This window comes from Humulus lupulus, chromosome 2, assembly GCF_963169125.1.
Source record: "Humulus lupulus chromosome 2, drHumLupu1.1, whole genome shotgun sequence".
Lineage (NCBI taxonomy): Eukaryota > Viridiplantae > Streptophyta > Magnoliopsida > Rosales > Cannabaceae > Humulus > Humulus lupulus.
Window position 1 is genome coordinate 9,783,000 of NC_084794.1, and position 19,455 is coordinate 9,802,454.

General features: G+C 34.0%; 2 protein-coding genes across 6 annotated transcripts; both read left to right on the plus strand.

The window, feature by feature from the left end:
* The first annotated feature begins 1,520 nt into the window (after positions 1-1,520).
* LOC133817228 (protein CLMP1) lies at positions 1,521-5,704 on the plus strand. 5 transcript variants are annotated; one of them, XR_009885517.1, is made up of 4 exons: positions 1,521-1,675; positions 1,823-4,303; positions 4,608-4,995; positions 5,092-5,552. XR_009885517.1 is itself a non-coding variant. In XM_062249687.1 (3 exons), exons 2-3 carry the CDS (start codon positions 2,003-2,005, stop codon positions 5,599-5,601), a joined length of 2,313 nt encoding a protein of 770 aa, XP_062105671.1. In that variant the 5' UTR covers positions 1,521-1,675; positions 1,823-2,002; the 3' UTR covers positions 5,602-5,704. The 5 variants fall into 5 exon arrangements, 4 of the variants coding, with proteins under 4 accessions (XP_062105671.1, XP_062105670.1, XP_062105668.1 ...); XM_062249687.1 differs by lacking the exons at positions 4,608-4,995; positions 5,092-5,552 and adding an exon at positions 5,590-5,704; XM_062249686.1 differs by lacking the exon at positions 4,608-4,995.
* A 12,262-nt stretch (positions 5,705-17,966) lies between these two features.
* LOC133813899 (uncharacterized) lies at positions 17,967-19,374 on the plus strand. The gene is made up of 3 exons (XM_062246931.1): positions 17,967-18,495; positions 18,682-19,190; positions 19,306-19,374. Exons 1-3 carry the CDS (start codon positions 17,967-17,969, stop codon positions 19,372-19,374), a joined length of 1,107 nt encoding a protein of 368 aa, XP_062102915.1.
* The last annotated feature ends 81 nt before the right edge of the window (positions 19,375-19,455 follow it).

Consider the following 19,455-nt stretch of genomic DNA (forward strand, 5'->3'; position numbering starts at 1 on the left):
TGTAAATATCATTATTTATGTTATTATTCAAATATGCTTGTAACAAAACTTGAACATGGCCTATAGGCCCATATGAATATCTTAGAGCCGATAAATAGGATTCATGAAATTCATTGAGAGATATGCAATAATTGGTATTGATAGAGAATAAGTGTTTTTATACACGATTTTTGTATTCCACTTTGGAGCTTGTGAAACTTAGTGAACCCTAGTTTGCTGATTGCAGGTTTCAGAGTTTACATCAATAAAATCACTAAGTAGACGTAGGTTATTACCAATCTCTAGGGTCAAACCACAATAAAATCTTTGTGTCATTTTAGTTCTTGCATTCAGCCTATTAATTCTTATCGTTTTTAGTAATTCCGTGTCATTGACTAAATCGCTAGTCAACAGTAACATTTTTGTTACTTAAAATATTAATAAGTTACCAATTAGTTACTTTTTTCATGAATTTTTTTTATTTTTATAGCATATTATTTTATATACATTTTGGTTACCTACAATACTTATTTTTTGAAACTTTTTTATCTTAAGATACTGATTAGTCATTTTGAAGTTATATTATGGTGTCTTATTACTTAAGATACTTTTACGTTGCCGATTAGTCATTTTTTAGAAACTAATGAGTTATAATAAAATATGACAAATTACTATATAACTTATTATTAAAAGATATTTTTAGTATACTATATGGTAATTTTTTTTATATTCTATTTAAAAGTTGTCAAACAATATCCTAAAGAATCTATTTCAAAAAAGTTACTTGGAATATTTTTAAATAAATTTAAGTTATTTAGAATACAATATAGTATATTTTAAATGTAAAATAAGAATACCAATTTTAGTATATTAAATTTTGGTCAAGTTTAAAATTTAATTACTTTTTTGTCAACACAATATAAAAAAAAACTAAAAGATTGATTTTTATTCTGATCATCTTCTTCTGCGACGGCCAAAAAATATATGTTTCCCACATATCAAAATGATCACCTTGAAGAGTAGGTCGGGATTGTACCACTTTTGAGCCCAACTGACTAGCGGTGTGGCCATAAATGATTTTTGAAATTAAAGATAAGAGAGAATGTAAGAAATTAATAAAAAAAAAAGAGTATAGTGGAGAGAGAGAGAGAGAGAGAGAGAGAGGCCACCTACCATGAAAAAACCCAAAAAGAAAATAAATTTTTTTTTTCAAAAAAACAGTATAAAAAATGGTGAAAAAAGTAACTAATTAGTAACTTATTAGCATTTTAAGTAATCAAAATTTTACTTTTTTTAAACCCAGAAAAACGAGAAAACTGAGATTTCGGAAAATTTTCAAATTTAGGTATATTACTTTTAGAATATAGTATTTTTGATGACGTGATAAGATATTTTTGTAAATAAAATTTTGTAGGTGATTTTGTAACTATTTTATATTATAGGTATACAATTGTAAAGATTTTTTTTTAATAGAACTATACATTAAAGACCCAGGCCCAGCCCAAGCCTGAATTAAAGACCCAGCCCAATAGTCAAACCCTAACCCTCTCTCTCCCCAACGCTCCCCTAACGGACACAATAGCCTAGCCGACCCTCTCTCACAGCTCTCCTCTCTTTCACCCACGACAGCTCTTCGCTCACACCGGCTCTCTAAGGCACGGCAGCTACCTATTACGCCGGCTCTGTCATATCCCAGGTAATTTATTTTAAATTTATGGAATTTACTACCAGTTATCGTAGCTGAAAGTCTAGATGTGTAGTGTGGTATTATAAAATGAATATGTTTTGATTTGAAATTGATTCACGTTGTTTTGTTGTTTTTTGTTTTGTTTTAATTTTGTAGATAAATTTCCAATTACGTCTGAAACCGTGGAAATCACTGAAAACAGAAAATTAATTGTAGGTGTTGGTCGTCCTGGTTTGGTGTTACCGACTCAAACCGTGCGGTGTAGTTTAACTATCAAACTGCAAGTTTGGTACACCTTAGCTGCCTGTGTAAGAAGAAGGGGAGTGTTATTTTTATATGGGGAAATCTGGGGGAAGGAAGAAAAAGGGTGGTTCGAACCAAGTTTCTGGGGATAACATTTCAACCCCTATTGCTAATGGTTCTGTGGATTTGGATTCTTCCATATTTTTGAAGAGAGCCCATGAGCTTAAAGAGGAAGGGAACAAGAGGTTTCAGAACAAGGATTATGTGGGTGCTCTTGAGCAGTATGATAATGCGCTTAGGCTCACACCGAAAACTCACCCAGATAGGGCAGTCTTTCATAGCAATAGAGCGGCTTGTCTTATGCAAATGAAGCCTGTAGATTACGAAGTTGTGATTGCTGAGTGTTCTATGGCACTCCAGGTTCAGCCACGGTTCATCAGGGCCCTTCTTAGAAGGGCTCGGGCATTTGAGGCTATTGGGAAGCATGAAATGGCTATGCAGGATGTGCAGTTGTTGTTGGGGGCTGAACCGAATCATCGAGACGCCTTGGATATTGCTCAGCGGCTGCGGACAGCACTTGGGCCTCGTCAAGAGGCACAACAAGATCTTCAGAGTCGCCCTTCCCCTGCCGCGCTTGGAGCATCTGCAGTCCGTGGTGCTCCAATTGCTGGGTTGGGACCATGTCTTCCAACCCGATCAGTGCAAAAGAAGGCAACTACTTTGACCGGGCTATCTGCTGCCTCTACAAACAACAAGGCTGACAAGTCTCAGACAATTCTTGTAGCTGAAAATGGTGCTGAGCCCAAAACACAGTTACCAAAACTTCAATTGAAGCCATCAAACAATTCAGCAAAACCTCACAGTTTAAGTAATCAAAAGGAACCATCATCTTCTTCCTCAGTATCTTTTTCAACTCATGGGCAGTATTTGGATGCAGCAGTTCAATGGAGGCCATTGAAGCTTGTTTATGATCATGACATAAGGCTTGCCCAAATGCCTGTTAATTGTGGTTTTAGAGTGTTGAGGGAAGTTGTGACCAAACGCTTTCCATCGTCTAAGTCAGTTTTGATCAAGTACAAGGATAGTGATGGGGACTTGGTGACTATAACCTCTACAGATGAACTTAGGTTGGCCGAGTCTTGTGCTGATAGCCATGTTCTAAAAGATCCTGGAACTGATAAAGCAGATTCAGTTGGGATGTTGAGACTGCATATTGTGGAGGTAAGTCCTGAACAAGAGCCACCTCTTCTGGAAGAAGAAGAGGAGAAACCCACCGAGAATGAGATTAAGGGATATGAAAGTGGATCTCATTCCTCTCTTGGTGAATCTTTGTTGGAAGCTACTGATTCTGTAGTTGATAAGACAGATAAAGAAGCTCCAAAAGAGAAACCAGCACCTTCAGAAGTTCCTGAGGCAAAGGAACTTGAAATGGATGATTGGTTGTTTGAGTTTGCTCAACTTTTCCGCACCCATGTTGGTATTGACCCTGATGCTCATATTGATTTACATGAGCTTGGAATGGAGTTGTGCTCAGAGGCACTTGAGGAGACAGTAACTAGTGAAGAGGCTCAGAGTCTTTTTGATAAGGCAGCCTCAAAGTTCCAGGAGGTGGCTGCCTTGGCTTTTTTCAATTGGGGAAATGTTCATATGTGTGCAGCTAGGAAGCGAATTCCTTTAGATGAATCTGCTGGAAAAGAAGTAGTGACCACCCAGCTTCAAACAGCTTATGACTGGGTTAAGGAAAAATATTCTTTAGCCAGGGAGAAATACGAAGAAGCACTCTCCATTAAGCCAGACTTTTACGAGGGGTTACTGGCACTGGGGCAACAACATTTTGAAATGGCTAAACTTCATTGGTCTTTTGCAGTTGCTAAGAAAATAGATCTTGCAAGTTGGGATTCTTCAGAAACATTGAAACTGTTTGACAGTGCAGAAGAGAAGATGAAAGTTGCCACTGAGATGTGGGAGAAGTTGGAGGAGCAGAGAGAAAAAGAGCTCAAGGATCCAAATGCAGTCAAGAGGGAAGAATTCCTGAAAAGAAAGAAAAAACAAGGAAGTGGAAACGAAGGTGAGTCCTCTGGAGTAGGTGGTCAGGTTGAGATTTCAGCTGAGGAAGCAGCAGAACAAGCAGCGGTGATGAGATCACAAATTCATTTGTTCTGGGGAAATATGCTTTTTGAACGATCCCAAGTAGAGTGTAAACTAGGAATGGGTGGTTGGCAGAAGAATCTGGATGCTGCAACTGAGCGGTTTAAACTTGCTGGAGCTTCGGAGACAGATATTTCAATGGTTCTGAAGAACCATTGCTCCAATGTTGATTCAGCTGAAGAAGGCAAGAAGGTGCTTCCTCTAAACGGTGTTGATGTACCAAAAAATAACGGGGAAAACATTCAGGTGTGATAGCTTTCATGAAATAACTTATATGTTTCTTGTTGATCATGAGTGAAGTGAAAATAGGAAGTGAATTTTCTTAACTAAATACTAGAATACTGAAATTCTTTTCATTTGGTTCTTATTTAAAATTGGGTACCAAATATGATATTGTGTACTCAAAAGATTTTGCATTTTTTCTTAACTTTCGGAGAGAAGTTTTCGCAACTTTGCTGCTAGATCTTGTGTAGAAGTTCATAGTTAGACGAGCATTTGTTTTGATTATTATATTTATGAATGAGATTTCATTAGTCATTGTGCTAACCAGTTGTGTAGATGATATCATTGGTGGCGAGCTTCTTATTAGGAATAGGCTTACTGCAGGCTTATTGGCAGTTAGAAACCTCAACCTGTTCTATCTTCGGCACTCAAGTCTCTATTCTAAATATTTGTGCAAATAAATCCTCATACTTAATAGATGCTTGGAGCTGTTAATAATTATGCTTAAACCGTTCAGTGTTGCTGTCAAATACACATTTGATTCTTAGTAGGGGTATTGAATGGAAAAATATTGTAATTATTAGGGCAATCCTTTCATTTTTTTTCTCTAAAATTTGCAATTTTTTCTTCCAATCCATGTGGTGCACTATTCGATAACGTTGTTGTCCATTCGACGCTTTATTGTTGCCGGTGTGTTTTCCACCACTTCTTCCCAGGTGCATCTTTATGGTAATTGCTGAAGTTATATTTAGAAACTGTTGTTCCTTGTTCCTCCTACCCACGAGCGATTTTTCATTATATGTATGATGCAGTGGACAAAAGAGAAATGATGATATATGGGTTACAGTGTGCTTTTATTTGGCAAAAATGAAATGGTGGAAATGGTGAATCATGAGTAGAACGCTGGGCTTTGGAATTGATGTTTGGATTATTAAGTACAAAAAATATTTTGTGTTGATCCTTGTTGACGTATATGATTGGATTTTGTTACAAATTTTGGACTTCACACGTTTGAAAATTTAGGCTTATACTTGTAATTGTTTATGATCAGCTTTGGCAATGTAGCTCTTTTCCTGAAATAACAAAGTCAAGTCTCTGCAGATGAAAATGGAGTTATTAAATATGAAAATGAGCTTTAACATGACTTTTTTTATTAGAAACTGGATTAGTCCTACTGATGTTCCAAAAATTTGGAGGGTTTGGAGAATGTGTTTTATACAAGTGCAACAATAGAAATGGTATATGTCAAATGCCAGCTTTTGTTCTATCTTAACCTTGTAAGCTTAATTATTTTTTGCTATCTTTTTCAGGTTGTGTGTTGAAGTGTTTGAGGAATAATCATGTGGTATTTGTAATATTAATTGGAAATTTGACTCAAAAACTATGTTGTTGATTGCAATGACTTATCAAGTGTTCGATGACTTATCAAGTGTTGTTGCGAGTGTTTGGTCAAGAAACAGAATATGCACAGATGAACTTTCGGTCACGCTCATAGTTCTCTGCTGAAAAAGTTGATATTATTTTAAATTTTGGGCTGAAACCAGAATCTACAAGTTTTTCTATTATAAAAATAGAACTTACTAGACGCTACCAAACTTAATTAAACGACAATATGGTTAAAAAACGACAAGATATATGGAAAGCGAAATCAATCATAGAAAGGAGAAATACACAGAGCACGACATCAAATTTAAGCGAAAAAAATTAGTAAAATCGATATCAGTATAAAGGCGATAAATTATACCTGAAACGACGTCAAATCAGAAAAACGACGAATTATTCATTAGTGACACGGGATCATGAAACGATAACTTGTATTAAAAACGATATCAAACTAGAAAAACAACATATCAATTAATAATTACCAAATGTGCACGCATGCATGGTTTGTTCGTTGATCATTAATTAGCTTCATATAATAAAATGATCAAATATATATGAGGAAGTGAAAATTACATTTTATATGGGTCTTTTAATAAAAATTTTAAAAATATGGCTTTTGTTTTACAAGTATTATTTTATAGCTTTTTAAAATTTGTATTCCTTTTTATGGGATTTTTTTCCCATATTTTTGTAAAAAAATCATTATTATGTTATATTTTTGTAAAAAATTATTATTATATCATATTTTTTTTCTCTGATTTTTTTAATTAAATTTGTCCATACAAACTAAAAAAAGTTTAATTACCATATTTTTGCATATTAAGGGCTAAAAAGCCATATTTATGAAAAAATCCCTATGAGTAATGATAAGACTAAATTTCCTCGTCGTATATTACACAGCAGAGGCCCAAAAAACAAGAATGGATAAAGCCTGATGTATTACAACGGGAAAAGTTGAGAACTACTCACTTTTAGGAGTAGTTAACTAAAATTAGACACCAAATATATTTAGTTGAACTTTACCCATTATTATTATGAGACTTCCCAAATTACCCTTATTTCACTACTACAATTTCAGCTTTTTACTTCGGTTTTCAGAGCTTTAAATTTGAAAATTAAACTAAAAACGGAATAAAAATGTCTAAATTAATATTTTACTTCGTTTCCGTGCAAAACCGAAGTAGTAAGCCTCTCACTTAAGTTCTAAAATAGAAACCGAAGTCATAGAATTGTTTATTACTTCGGTTATATGCGTTAAATGAAGTCAATCACTATTACTTCGGCTATAGAACATAACCGAAGTTAAAAGAATTAATGATTAAAGGGGTGTACCGAATTCAAAGAATAAATGGGCCCAAGCCCAATTGTATTATCTTTAATTAGTCTCTCTCCCAACCATGGAACCCTACATTCCTTCATAAATCCTCAGCCATCATTCACGCATAACAGATCGACATCTTCATTTTTTTTCATTTGAATCTCTGCTCTTCATGTGCTTAGCTTGCCACCATCGCTGCTGTTCCTGTACGCCAGTGACGGCGTCAAACTAGTCTCGCCGGCGTAGCATCATTCTTCAATTGATGCCCTTGCATGCATTGCCTCCCCGCCAACCTCCGTCGCATCCTTGATACTTCATATACTCCAATGACAGTTTCGAAGCAGCCCACCAGCATAGCATCATTCGTTTCTCCATTGCCCTCACATCCCTGCCAAGTTCTATGGCATCCTTGCCAAGGTCCATCGTCATCAAGTGCCTCTACTATTCCTGGACCATGTTACCATTATGGTAATAAGGAATAAATTCACGACATATATATATACATATATATATGCAGAAAGGATGTTAATTTATAGGAGGAGTCTTCGTTGGAGAAATCAAAAGCTGAATGGAAAGAAATCTTTTATTTTATTACTATCATGCTCATTTGCGTTTGTAGGGACTTTTGTAGAACTGAGTAATTTATATTTAATTAATATTTTTTTTGTTTATAACAAACATTTTACTTCGGTTAATTCAAAACAAATGAAGTTATATATAACCTACTACTTCGGTTTCGTATAAATAACCGAAGTTGTAGAATTGTAAAATTGTGGGCATAAACTTATAACTTCGGTTATTATATAAAAACCGAAGTAGAAAGTGCACTTTCAACTTCGGTTTTCATATAATAACCGAAGTAAAAAATATATTTTCTACTTCGGTTTTCTTATACTTTTTACTTCGCGTGGATAGACTTCGGTTGTCATTTGTCCAGTAAACCGAAGTCTATCCAAGCTAAAAACCGAAGTTAAAGCTTAAATTTCTAGTAGTGTTTGAGCACTTGATTTTAAGTGTTATTGTAATGTGTATTATATGTGTCATATTATAGTTAAATTAGAAATGCATTCTAATTGTATCGTGTTTAAGGAGAAAAAAAAAGCATGTAATTGAAGAGGTACAATGGGTACATTAATTGAAAATTTGGGTACTAAAATAAGAGTTGAAAATAGTGGGTAAAAATTAAAGTAGATCATTTAAAGTGGGTATCGGACCTAATTTCTACTATTACAACCAATAGACCAGATTAAATATGTGACGACCCTAAGGTAGGGTACGTCCGCCACATACTCGTAATTCTAGGGTTTACGAGTATGTTAGGCACTTGACCAAAATAATTAAATTAAATAATACAAAGAAATACAGAAAAATTCAAAACTTTTATATAAACTTATTAATAGAAATTATTACATGTATGAATACTTTAAATTTAATGCAGCCATATGAAAACTCTAAACCACTATTGCATTGCTACTGAGTCCGTGCTCCACAAGTTGCTCAACAGCTAAAACCACACCTGGAAAAATGTTGGAAAATAATATAATGAGCTAACGCTCAGTAAGCAAATCTCATGCATACACATACACATGAATGTCGTGAGTTTGTAGTGCACATATACTAATATGCTGACTTATATACTTATGCATTTCATTTATTGCTCATGCACTTTCAAACTTTACTTTTATGCTCTTTCTTTTAGTTTCACATTTTTATGGGCCCAATATCACTTGTGCACACTGTTTGATTCGGCCAATGCCTGCAGGGCTTGTTACACATATCATATAGATTCACATGGGTTCTCCTCCGGCTAGCCATCATCACAGCTAGGCTCATCATAACACTTATTTCATCGCTGCCATAGCTGCCATACTTATTACACATATGGAGGAGAAAGACGGGAACATGGCAAACATATCTGAATAGTCAACTCTGACCTAGCCCACACTAGTGGGCAGCCACTATAAGTCTTATAGACCTCCGTCTTCTTTACTGAACTTACTTAATTGTTTCATCGAAACAGTGGCACCCTTTTTAACATCTTATTATCACTTTGCTTAAGCCTTGTGTCATTAAAATGTTTAACTTTACATAAGACTTTTCAAGGCATTTCATAACTTTTCTCATATTCATATGCATGGTCTTATATCACATAACTATACATGCCCTGCATATATGTAGATGCTAACATGCCAATGTTCATGTTCATAATTCATGTTTGATAGTATTCAATCAAGGCATTGTATCACATCTCATATAACTCAAAACATCTTTAGTCATAATACATGAAGCTTTGGGTTGGTGGCGTTGTTATACCTTAACGTAGAGTTATGGCTCAGGTCTAAGGTTTCCAGCCTAAAAACTTAAATGCTTCATATATCATAACACATAACAAAAATCATGAACATAAAAGTAATCCACATATTCATCAACATAAGAACACATACTTGCACATAATTCATATCAATCTTAACCAAGTAAGACATATTTCACATATCACGAAATTCATCAATTACATATCACACAACACCCTTATGATATTCATATAACCATTCTTCACATACTTATCATATGCATCATCATCATACCATACTTAACTCATCAGATGTACACAATCAATGTAGTCATGCATCTTACACTTAAGCACAAAAGGTGAGATTTACTTACCTTAGGTCCTTAGCTTATTTTAAAACGGCTCACCAAGAGTCAATCAATCAAATCCATACAAATCATATTCAAGGCATATCATTTATTAAATTCTATCAAATCCGTAAATATATACTATTGATAGTGTATATTAACAATACCAGAAACTATATAAATGATAATAATAATTATTATCAACGTAATGCAAATAACTCTTCATATAAAACCATGCTTTAAACCTTGCTCATAAGATAATGTACTCTTATGATAATAATAATAATAATAATCCTAACAACAATAATAATTATCGTCTATAAATAAATTGTAACGACCTCCAATCTTAACATACATATATATAGTATAAAAACAAAGTTTAACCTGAATATAACAATACTTAAATTCTGAACTTACAAAAATTTTATTAAACAATACATAACTAATATTCATAACCTCAAACCATACAATACTCACAACTAAATAAAAACTTTATCTTACATACAAATCTTAATACTTTTATAAATAATTTTCGTGGCGTTACTACACCTTAACGTAGAGATGAAAGTGTATCCAACCGATAAATTGAAAAGCTTTATGTAAATTACAAAGTCCATGAAATACTTTTAAAGCTTTAAGTAAATGATAAAGTTCACAAAATACTTTTAATGAAATATAATAAAACCAAGTTTCTTGTTTATTTATAAAATAACATAGCAGAACTCCACTCCCTTCAGGTCAGCCCCATATGTACAGTCATTGGCTCCACGTATACTCATCAACGATTTATATTTGGGGCCTCTTACCTACAATACAAAACATTAACTGATGAGCTAAAGCTCAGTAAGCAGAATAAGTACCTCATATGCATTAAAATAAACGTGCAACATGCTATGTATTTTCTTTCTTTCTGTCACTTTCCTTTCTTTTGGGCCCTAGAGGATGCTGCTGCCGGCATTACATAGGGAATCACATTCCCACCTGAACATAAACATGATAATAGGGAATTTCTCCCTCATAAACATTCATTATATAGGGAAGTACATCTCCCTCCTTACATTTTTGGGACGTAGGTCTCCCAAGCAGCACCTCTACTTTAACACTTTCAATAACCTGTTTCTGAACATTAAGCGTGCTTATGCATAAGAAATATAACATTCTTAAAAATAACTTATGCATAAAAACATGGAAGGATAACATATAAAGCATATAAATGCACATAAGACACATAAAAGACATGTATTGTAGATGAGGATTCTACTTACCTTGCGTCTTGATAAAACAACCGAAATTGTTAGCTTCCTGATAAAAACACAAACTATTAACTTACATAAAATCTACATGATGTAATTTTAGTTTATAATTGTTGTTATTCTATTTTTCTTTTCTTCTTATTGTTTATTTTATGTCCAGGCGTATGATCATACTATATTTGTCCATGGGATGGTCCTGGTCTAAAAGTCGTGGTCATGGTCATACGTAAATGTCCAGGTCATAGTATCAATCCATAATAATAGGGAATAAGGTCATATAATAAAAGTCCAAATAGTCCAAAGTGTGACCATAGCCTATATAAGTTTAGTATTATAACGATACATAAAAAAATAGTTTATATTTCAATTTTTGGCATTGTAAATTACGGCGACATGGTAAAATAATCTATATATAAATTTTAGCATTTTAATGGCATAGTAAAGTAATCTATATAACTTTTGGCATTATAATGACATAGTGACATAATCCATATATAAATTTTGGCATTATAGTAAAGTAATCTATGTATAAATTTTGGCATTATAACGGCATAGTAAAATAATCTATATATAACTTTTGACATTATAATGACATGTTAAATTAATCTATATATAACTTTTGGCATTATAACGACATAGTAATTTAATCTATATATAAATTTTAGCATTATAACGACATAGTAAAATAATCTATATATACTTTGGCATTATAACGATATAGTAAAATAATCTGTGTATATATAATAACTAAATAACTTAAATGAAAGGCTCGGAAAGAGCTTACCTAAAAGGTTTTCGTAGGCTAGCGTTACGGACAGAACTTCGCCTAGATCTTCGAGGTTTAGAACTTTAGAAGGGTGTTAAGAATATTTTTGGGTAGAGTAAGAGAAAGGAAATGAGGTTTTTTGTGATTTCAAGATGAGTTTTGGAAGGGCTATTTATAGGAAAAACTTGGGATACTATTCTAATAAAATATTAAAAATAATAAGCATAGTGGAATAATAACATATTCAAAATATCAAACATAGTAATTTGCTTAAGTCATCACTGTGTCACTGCTGCATCAACATGTGGGACCCATGGGGTGGACCCCGCTGTGGGACCCATGTGGACCCTACTGTGGGACCCTTGCGGACCCCACTTTGGGACCCACTATGAATAGTACCCGGTGAATAGTAAAAAAATGAAAATTTCCCAATCTTCTTATATTACTTAGTCCAGCATTTTTTACTCACAAACTTTTCTGAAAAAGTTTCTCTAACACCCATAAATTAATTATTCCCACCTGTTGGTTACTTCAACTACTTAGAATTGTTTAAATCCCATAATAGAAAACAACTATACCCCCAACGATCATGAACACTATTCACCAACTGTCATAAACGGCTAGTTTTTGTCCTATAAATACTTGTTCCTTCAACCATTTATTTGCACAACTTCTTTATCTCTTAACCTTCTAGATAAAATTCATCATCAAAACATGAATTTCTCTTTATTTTTCATAACTTTAGTGATTGTGTGCTTGTATTTAGCATCATTCTATGGGTATTATACTAATGAAATGCCCATGAATGTTATAGTTGCATATTCATTAGTTATTCTTCCACTTTACTTAATAGTTCTAACATTCGGTTAGCATTGTAATGCACTCAAAAAATGAATAAAAATATTTTCTCTTATTTCTCATAATTGTTTATAATGTATTTGTAAAAAGAAATGAGAGCTACAGCAACTGTCTCTGCTTTTTTTTTTTTTTTTTTTTTTTTCAGATTTAGTTGTAACCAGTTACCTTCACCATCAATTTAGTTTATTTTTTTCATATAATTTTTTTTTCTTCCATATCTCACTAAGTAACCGGTTACAATTCAATTGATATTTTGATAATGGTACATTACTTAAAAAATAAAAATGATTTTTATAGTTGTAACCAATTACTACAACACTTCTTAAATAATAAAACTGATTTTTATAGTTGTAACCAGTTACCACACATCATTAAAAAAAAATGGACATTGGCATACGATTATTATTACAAAAAAAATCAAAATTGTTTTGATAGTGGTAACTAGTTACTGTGGATAACATGTTGATTAAAGAAGATAAAAAATGGAAGAAAAGAAGAAGAAATGAGAATAAAAAGTAACTAGTTACACCTAGGTCTAAAAGAAATCAGATATGAATTAAATGAATCAGGCGTCATGGTACCTGGTTACTTGAACAGATTTGGGAAAAAAAAAACCAGAAAAATCAAATATGAAGGCCGATTCATTTGGCTTTCTTACATACCAAGAGAGTGGTTTTCAAATGAGCAGCTAAATGATTGCAGTGTCATAAAGGCTTCCTTTGTGAGTGACAGTACAAGAAGATTGCATGTGAAAAAGTGTGGCCTCCACCTTTTATTTCAGCTTTATGAGTTTAGCTATCTCACTTATTTTCATCCCTTAATTTCATTCTGCTGCAAAATAAGATTCAGTGGTCAACCCACGTTTAGTTACAAAATCAAACATGTTTGAATTGTTTTTTTTTTTTTTTGTGGGAGGCAACACTATGGACTTGTGGATATTGATTGAGCCAAGAAAATGAATCCTTACTAAAGAATGTTGTGTGATCTCGTACACAGTACAACGCATGGAGCCATAATTGTATTAATTTTATTTTATGCATTTATATTATTATTTTTGACTTTTTTTTTTAATTTAAAGTTGACCAATCAAACATATGACCTCATTGATAGTTGGAAACTACTTTAATTTCATTTTTTTTATACTAATACATTTATTTTTATGCTTTATCAAATCTGATTTGATAAAAAAATATTTTATCAAATATAAATGATAAAAATTAACACAAATAAATTAAAATTATAAAAAATAATCTCAAAATAATAAAAAATAGGTACTAAAAAAAGTATAAAAGATAAAATATGGTATACAAATCAAGTTTTACAAATATATGGGAAAAAAGCTCCCATAAAAATGTAAACAAAAAAAATATGCCATAAAAAACTTTAAAAAAAAAAACTGCCATATTTTTCAAAGTTTATAAAAAAATCTCATATTTGGTGTATATAAACTTTAAATATATATGGACAAAAAAATAATTAAGCCAAATATGGTAATACACGGTTAATACAAAAAAATAAATATGGAATTCCCATAAACTAACAAACCCGATTCCCATAATTTTCGATCAACAAAAAGATTTCGCCCACTGCAAATCAAGAAATTTTTTGTCCGCGTACAACAATTCATCGACCATTTTTTCCGATCACAGCTTCATATTCTCCATTGTTTCCGATCAAGAATTGGTGGCTGCTACTCTCATCATCGTCTCCTCTTCGTAAATATCGCGACACTAACATCATATTTCTCCAGTCATCAACATTCAATTCAATTTCAGATCTTCTTCTTCTTCTTCTCCGGCAGATCTTCTTTTTCTTCTTCTTCTCCGATTACAACCCCTGCTTTTACGTTCGTTCACATCAGCAAAAGCAGAAAACCATCAATTTCTCTGATTTCTCAAACAGGTAAGCAAATCTTTTTTCAAATATACGACATGCAAAATATTTACACAAAGAATCTGTAAATTACTTCCTCATAAAATTCTTGACTCAAACTACTTGTTTCAAAACTTTTTTAATTACACACATGAAACCAGTTACATCACAAAAAAACTTCAACATTACATAATTCAAATATTACAAAATAATATAAAAATAACAACAAAATAAATACAGTAACCAGTTACATACGAAAAATAATAATAATAACATTCTGCATAATAAATTATCATGAAAAATGTAAAAATAGAAACTGATTTACGTTTATGAAACCAGTTACACAATATAATTTTAACTTTGCATATTTGAAAAAAAAAAAAAAAAGACAACACATTCACTAAAGTAACCAGTTACACACACAAAAACTGAATTTAATGCAACATAAATAATTATGGAACCTGGAAAATAGATCTCGATTCAGTAAAAGAAACTAGTTACTAAAATAATTTCAACATTAATAGTATTCATTCACTAACATAACCAGATACATTTTAAACATCACTAAAAATTATGTTGTGCTATATTGCAGATATGGAGACCATAATGACATTGATTCGTTTTGGAGGTGTATGGACAGATAGATATCAGTACGATGACTACACCATGACTGGACTGATAATACCAACAAATTGTTCTCTAAACAATTTGGTTCATTTAGTGAAAACTGAGATAAAATGCAATATTCAAAATATTGAGCTGAGTTACCAGTTATCACCAGGTATGCCACCAATGAAATTACTCACTGACAATTCAGTTCTATTCTACATTGAGCTGAAAAAGAAGCAAAGTGAAGTAATTGAGCTACCACTATGCATCACCACTGTTGATCAAACAATAGCTGAAACTGTTCAACACACTACATATGAAGAAGAAACACAAAAACAGAACACAGATTTAGAAAAGCTAGTTCTTCAACTAAACAACGAGCAATCAGCTACAGAATTACAATATAACGAAGCAACCTACACGAGAAATAACTAGGTACAAACCTTCCCAAATATTACAGACATAGCTGATGATGTAGCAGAATTTATCATAGAGAGAACAGAAGAAAACAAAAGAAAAAGAAAAGAAGAAACAGAAATTATAACTGATCATAAAATTTTCAAAGTTGAAGAAGGCCAGATTTATAAGGACAAAAAGCTCTTGAAATTTGCTCTATGTTATTATGCTATGATCCACAACTTCCAATTCAAGACAAAAAGATCTGAACCAAGAGAGTATGTAACGCCCTGGATAGCCAAGACCGCTACACTGTGTGTTTGTAAAGTGCCAGACTTGCTAATCAAGTCATTTTAATAAAATCGTGTTATCGAAACTATTGAGGAACTAAGGTTAAAAGAGTTTTGGTCTCAAAAGCCATATTTACATCAAAGGAAAACATTGTTTATTTACACGGGATCCCAAAAATATTAGTTAAAAGGCCATCTACAACAGTTACAAGGTTCAATACATTAACCAGCCATATTAAGGCAAAACAAGCAGTTAGGTCATCCCTGTCCTGACTCACTCCTCGACCATGGTGATCGAACAGCTGGCTAAGTACATTCCACCTCGGGGCTCTCTACCTCAGGCTTGGTCCAGCTTGCCTTTGCCTTTACCTGCACCACGTAGCACCCGTGAGCCAAGGCCCAGCAAGAAAACACAACAACAACAGAGCATGAACAATTAACAGACAAATCAATAACTCACATTGCATCTCATAAACTCATGTATATCATCAGTCAGTATAATCAAGTATTCCACATACTAGGCATTTCAGTTCATAATATACACAATTCACAAACGATAACTAGGGCTAGCGCCCTCAGGCTACTCCCTCTGTTATCCCGTTGTTCCTGGCTCCCAGTGGCCAACTCGCGCCCTGTGCGCTAAAATCATGTACGATACTCTTAAACCGCTTTCACATGTCCCATGGCGTGATACCAACGTTGACACGATATAACTTTCGGGAGCACTTAGCCCCATCCCAATCATACAATCGGGTGCAGTTTTCTTACCTTTCAATTCACTGGTTTCCGATGCCACAAAGCCGCGAGCACGGTCCTCTACCCCGAGCCTCTCCAAAAACCTAATCACAACACAAATGAAACATCCTTTGTCACTAATCAATCCATAGCTACCTCCCCGGAACCAATCTCACACTCTCGGAACCCCCAAAACCCTAAAACAGTACCCCGAGGGCATCCCCCGAACCCCCGGAGCAAAGGCTCAAAATTGAAAATTCTAACATCCTGAAATTGGCCTAGCGTCGCGGCGCTGCCCTATAGGGCTGCGGCGCTCAGCAAGTCAGAGACCCCATCACGCCCAGAAACAGCCTTGCGCCGCGGCGCGCTAGAACAGCGCCGCGGCGCTCCTTCGCGAGCCCAGAAAATCTGGGTTTTCCCTGCATTTTTCTCGAACCCAAATCACTCCAAACCATCCCAATTTTCATACCTAAGCCCCAAAACTAATTTAAAACCCCACATAGACCAACCAATAACCTATAAACATCATAATCTAGCTCAATTACACAACCACCCACAGAATTTACACTTAAATTCAGATTCAAACCCTTGAACCAAAGCTTGGGAAAAGTGTAAACCAGCCCCTTTAGATTCTTAAACCATAACAGCTACGAAAATTTAAACATGATACACTCTTACCTCAGTCAAGAACCCAGCTTGAATTCTCCTCAACTCTAGCTTCAAATTACCTTCTCCTTTTGATTACTCCAACTCTATATTCATGCAAACCATCCACCAACTTGCTTTAATTCATATTCATCATCTAAAAACCAGACTTGAAACTTAAACATATTATAGCTAAATCCTTACCTCTGAGTTTTCTTGGCCTAAGCTTGGTTGATAACTTCAAACACCCCTTGATTCTCCTTCCAAGAGCTAAAGTTCAGCTTCCCTTTTTTTCTATCTTTCTTTTGTTCTTCTTCTAGGTCTCCAATATATTCAGCATAAAACCAACTCCCAAAATGTTATACGTAAATGTATTTCCTTCAGCTCAAACTCATCTATTTACTGCCAAAAGACTAATTTATCCCTCTAAATATATCTCTTTCTAACTAGACCTCAAGGGCTTACTTGTCCTTTCACTGGTTTACAATTCTACCACCTTTCCAACAAAACTTGTTACTCTATATGGTTACCAACAGTTACACAGGTTACCAAAACACCAGTTACCACTATCTAGCTTTCTAGGACCGTCTCGACACGTGCATCACATCGGTATCATCGCACCCACGTGGTACGATTCACATATCATAATTATCACATAACATAATACACTTAGTCATATAACATGCTTAAAATCATAATCACGCATCTAAGTCATAAAAATCACACATAATTCCCATTATGCCCTCCAGGCACACTAATCAAGGCCCTTAAGCCTAATTAGTGAATTTGGGTCGTTACAGAGTACCTGGTAACTTGTGTGGATGACAATTGTAACTGGTTACTTAGAGCTTGAAAGTTCAGGAAAACAGAAACATTTAAAATCAGAAAGTATGTAAAAACTCACCCCTGCTCCTTGGATATCATTATGGAAGACCACAGGAAGGCTAATTGCAATGTCATTGGGGAACTAATAAAATCAAAATACATGTCAATAAAGAGAGTACACACACCACATGACATAATCAATGACATGCTAGATGATTTTGGTGTTTCAATGGGGTACCAAAAAGCCTGGAGAGCAAGAGAAAAAGCTTTAGAATTGGCAAGGGGAAACCAAGATGATTCATACCAAAAACTTCCCATCTACCTTCACATGCTAAAAGTCTCGAACCCAGGTACAATTACACACCTGGTTACAGACAATACAGATCACTTCAAATATATGTACCTAGCATTTGCAAATTCCATCAAAGGATGGCAACACTGTAGGCTAGTCATTGTGATAGATGGAACTTACTTGAAGACATCATTTGGGGGAACTTTATTCACTGCTTCAACAATGGATGCTAACAACAACATATTCACATTAGCCTTTGGAATAGGAGACTCTGAAAATGATTCATCATGGTTATGGTTTTTCACAAAGCTAAAGGAGACATATGGAGAAAGAGAAGGTACTGTTTTCTTCTTTATATTCTTATTGAAACAAACTAAACTCATAAAATTATCAGTTTAATAATAATCCAGCAATAAAATAGAGAAAACAGTGTAAAAAAAAAATAACAGTCATATAAATTAATGAAACCAGTTACTCAGTTAAGACAGAATAACCAGTTACTCCATTGTGATTTTGCAAACAGGTATGGCAATCATTTCAGATAGGCATAAAAGCATAGAAAATGCTATAGACGATGTATACCCAAAAGCTTTCCATGAAGCATGCATATTCCACCTGTTAAACAACATCAAAGTCAATTTTGGTGTCCATGGGGAGGACCTAAACCTAAACTTTGTCAAAGTAGCAAAGGCATACAGGGTACAATCATTTGAGCACTACATGCATGAAATAGACAAGATTGACACACACGTAAGACCGTATTTACAAAAAATTGGATATTCAACTTGGTCTAGATGCCATGCTCCAACAAGAAGATATACAATGATGACATCAAATATAGCTGAATCAATAAATGCTGCATTGAAAGCTGCAAGAACGCTGCCAATCACTACAATGATGGAGGGCCTTCGAAGTTTAGTTCAAAAATGGGTATGGAAAAATGGTAACGAAGCAAACGGAACATTCACACAAGTAACAACATATACTGAAACTGTGCTTAGAGAAAACTTTATTCGTGCCATTAAATTTCAGGTACCTGACATATATTGAGCACTGAATATTATTTACCAAAACTTTTAGTAACCAGTTACTCAAAAATATCACAGTATCCAGTTTCTAACATGTGTTTCTCTACTAAAATAAACAGGTCTTCCTAGTAAACACTATACTGTACCAAGTTGTGGTTGAACAGAAAGGAGATTTTTGGTCAACCTAGTGGAGAAAACATGTGAATGCAAAAGATTCCAACAAGACGAAATACTGTGTGCACATGCAATAGCAGTATTCGCCAAAACAC

What these genes read in the sequence shown, in the direction of transcription:
- LOC133817228 (XM_062249684.1), top strand. Translation starts at nt 2,003, where the DNA reads ATGGGGAAATCTGGGGGAAGGAAGAAAAAGGGTGGTTCGAACCAAGTT. An exon ending in ATAACGGGGAAAACATTCAG is followed by an intron (nt 4,304 to 4,995) that starts GTGTGATAGCTT and finishes ACTTCTTCCCAG; the next exon opens with GTGCATCTTTATGGTAATTG.
- LOC133813899 (XM_062246931.1), top strand. Translation starts at nt 17,967, where the DNA reads ATGGAAGACCACAGGAAGGCTAATTGCAATGTCATTGGGGAACTAATA. An exon ending in GACATATGGAGAAAGAGAAG is followed by an intron (nt 18,496 to 18,681) that starts GTACTGTTTTCT and finishes TTTTGCAAACAG; the next exon opens with GTATGGCAATCATTTCAGAT. An exon ending in TTCGTGCCATTAAATTTCAG is followed by an intron (nt 19,191 to 19,305) that starts GTACCTGACATA and finishes TAAAATAAACAG; the next exon opens with GTCTTCCTAGTAAACACTAT.